General features: G+C 41.1%; 1 protein-coding gene across 3 annotated transcripts in view; it reads left to right on the top strand.

Moving 5' to 3' along the window:
• CCNY (cyclin Y) overlaps window positions 1–3,101 on the top strand; it is a 115,618-nt gene that overhangs the window by 41,753 nt on the left and 70,764 nt on the right. Inside the window, exon 4 of one of the 3 annotated variants that reach the window (XM_019508189.1) lies at window positions 16–51. The exons of the other annotated variants lie outside the window; for them this stretch is intronic. Coding sequence (XP_019363734.1) covers window positions 16–51 — 36 coding nt within the window. The remainder of the gene's footprint in view (window positions 1–15; window positions 52–3,101) is intronic. 3 annotated transcript variants of the gene reach the window in all.

Raw genomic sequence — 3,101 nt, 5'->3', positions numbered from 1 at the left:
TATTTTGTTTTACAGTGTAGCTCTTGCAATATATTACCACATCAAAAACAGGTAGGTAAATTAACAAGTCTCCTATTGAAGATAGCTTTTAAAACAAATCAGGAGTGTTTTTTTTTTTTTAATTACTTTTTCTATGTAGCTGGTACCTTTTATTTTCCATATACAACTATTACTCTAAAAGTTGTTTTGTTTGTGGGAATAACGTTTTGAAGACTTAAAAAATAATATAAACAGGAAATCTTTATGTATGATTCATATTTATTGTTGTAGAAAACTCCCAATTTTTTTTTTACTATTTAAAAATAGGGGCTAGGGGAGAGTGGCTGCAGACTTCCTGAAAAGCACTGCGAGTCACAGCTTGGAGCTGCACTTCTGTCTGCACCCTGAGTGTCACAGGCATATAATGAACTTATGCATATAACATTTCCACTTGGTTGGGGTTAGTTGAACAAATGGAAATGGATGCTAGGTATCTCCTTGTAATTAAAAAACAAAAACAAAAAAACCCCCCAAAAAACAAAAAAACCCCAAACTAAAGAAGTCTTCTGTCCTCATTTTGATTTTTGTATCTGAAGGATGCCATGTCAGTTGTCTGTGAACCATGCAGGTTCCCCTTTTCTTAAGAAGCCAGGCGTACCTTTTCCAGCTTAAAGGAGACTTGACCCAGACAGAACCACTGTAAATGCTCTTTTGTATTTGCCCACTTATGTCCAGTGTGTTGTAGATGTGCCCTCTGCTGCTTTCTGCAGAAATAGCACCAGGTGTGAAACTAGAAATCTCCTGCACATTTTCTTTAAGTATGCATATGAAATGACTGAGTTTCTGCCTTGTATTGTCTGCAGCTCAGGAATGTAGGGACAATTTGATAACAGCACTCACTGGTTCATGCTACAGTAAGAGTAATAATGAAGCATAACTTCAGCTTCTTACCACCAGTACTACAGAAAATAAAGGTGTAGTACTTGTTTTGGTACTTCTCCCACAAAAGTTGGCAGGAGTATATGACTTCACTGGGACTTGAAACCAACCCCTGGTTGGTGCCAGTATGGTGGTGTTAATATGTTGGAATAATCAAGTCCAACAAGGCTTTCAAGAGAATTTTTATCAATAAATGTTGTGCCCTTCCTCATTATATTGCTTCGTACTAATTGGGCTGTGCTGCTGTAACTAATCCTAATCTCCTTCCCCCCCCTCCCCCACCCAGCCTGCTTTTGGACGCCCATGGCCAAAAGAGCAAGGATGCAGCCAAATAAAGACTGAATTGTAATCAAAGAGTTATATGAACTAATGCAAAATCTGTCCACAAAATGTCTAGTTTCAACCAGTGCTGTTAGACAACTGTTATAATCATGAATATACATTCCAAAGTTATGTGAAGCGAGTTACTAATGTAAATCAAATATGCTTAATGTGTTTGAAGTTGCATCAGCTGTGGTGTTTTTGAATAGGATGGACTCTTTGTTTTAGTACAAAAATAAAATCTGCATATAGGAAAATGAGCTATCTGATTTACTGGATGTGTTCCTTATTAAAACTAAAAATTGGGAGTATTGGGTTCACACCTGAGTATCTTGTTACCAAAAAGCTATTCACAGGAGTTCAGAGAACAGCAGAAATAGTTACCATATTTGCTTGAATGGAAGATGACCCTGATTTTGAGATGACCCCCAACAATTAGATTCTATATATGCAAAACTTATCAAGAAAATTATATCAAATTTATATAGAATATAACCATTGGAGGGTTGCATTGAATTTGTCACCCTCCCACTGCTATAGCAGGGAAAATTAAATGTGGGGGGGGAAGCATCAGGTAGCATCTTTGCTTTCTGCTTCCTCCCAACTCTTTTCCCCTGGCAGCCCTGTCTTCCTCCTTACTGTCAGACCCTGCTCTCCCAGAGCAAATGGAAGTGAGGAGCAAATTTGAAAACGATAACTTTCAAATTAAACATGGCTTTAGCAATTTACATATAGTACTCGTATACTTAATTCATCCAGAACTGATGCATGTTACCCTTTTTTTAAACTGCTGCAAGCTTTAGTACATGTACTCCATAAATGTGCTATTGAGCAGCACTTTGGCAGCTACTTATATGTAGTACAAGCTACTAGGAGTGTGCGAAATGGGCCAAATGGGGTTTGACCCAAATCCAGTAGAGTGACTTGATTTGTTGATTTGGAGCACTGTCCCTGATTTTGGATTTAGCTGGATTGAAGATCTGATGCAGATTTGGAGAATCAGCAATTTGGCCATAGACACAGCTTTTAAATGTTTTTTCTACATACCTCGAGGTACTAGGTGTGGCTTGTAAATGATGTGATGCTGGGGTGGATGGAGCATCTCACAGGAGCGCAGGGTCGAAGGGACAGCCCGTGTCCTCAGCAATGGACCTGGAGGTGGACTGGAAGTACTTGCTGTCCCCCTCAGTACTTGGCTCCCCCATGCCTCCCTGGCTTGGTGATGGGCCACAGGGGAACGCCAGGTTCCTGCCCCTCCCCCAGACCCAGGAGGTACTAGTCATGCTTCTGGTCCACTTCCAAGTCTGCTGCCGAGTGCTCTGAGGATGCCCCCAACACTCCTGTGGGATGCTCCATCTGCCCTACAATCACAGCATTCATGAGCTCCCTGGTCCCCTGTCACAAAAACATATAAAGCCATGTCTGTGTCCAAATTGTTGAATCTCTCTCAGTCTAAGAGGGGGTGTTTGAGGGATTCTGGGTGAAATATTTGGGACACCATTTCATGATGTTTGCCAGGCAGTTAAGTGTGGTGAGCAAGCAGGAATCTTTGGAGTTGGGAAAGAAAGATGCAGCTCAGCTGTGGGTGTGAAGAGGAAGTAAAAACGTATGCAGTGTAGCGGCTCACTGTGACTTGTGAAAAAGGTTAGTGCTGAGGGGGCCTGTGCTTAATAGGCACTAGCGTGCATCTTTTATTTAGATGGGCTGCACTGATCTATCTTTGTGGTAGGTTCCTGTCAGCATGTTTGCGTAATGTGGACCACCATGTAGTTTACAGTCATACTCAGCGTTAGGTGCTCTTAATCAAGTTCATAGTTAGTTTCCCTTGCTAACTACAAGCTGCTTTTGGCAGCTGTTTAACG

The sequence above is a fragment of the Gavialis gangeticus genome, unplaced genomic scaffold (assembly GCF_001723915.1).
Source record: "Gavialis gangeticus isolate Ggan-Ray unplaced genomic scaffold, GavGan_comp1, whole genome shotgun sequence".
Lineage (NCBI taxonomy): Eukaryota > Metazoa > Chordata > Crocodylia > Gavialidae > Gavialis > Gavialis gangeticus.
This window is presented reverse-complemented; position numbering and strand designations above follow the sequence as displayed.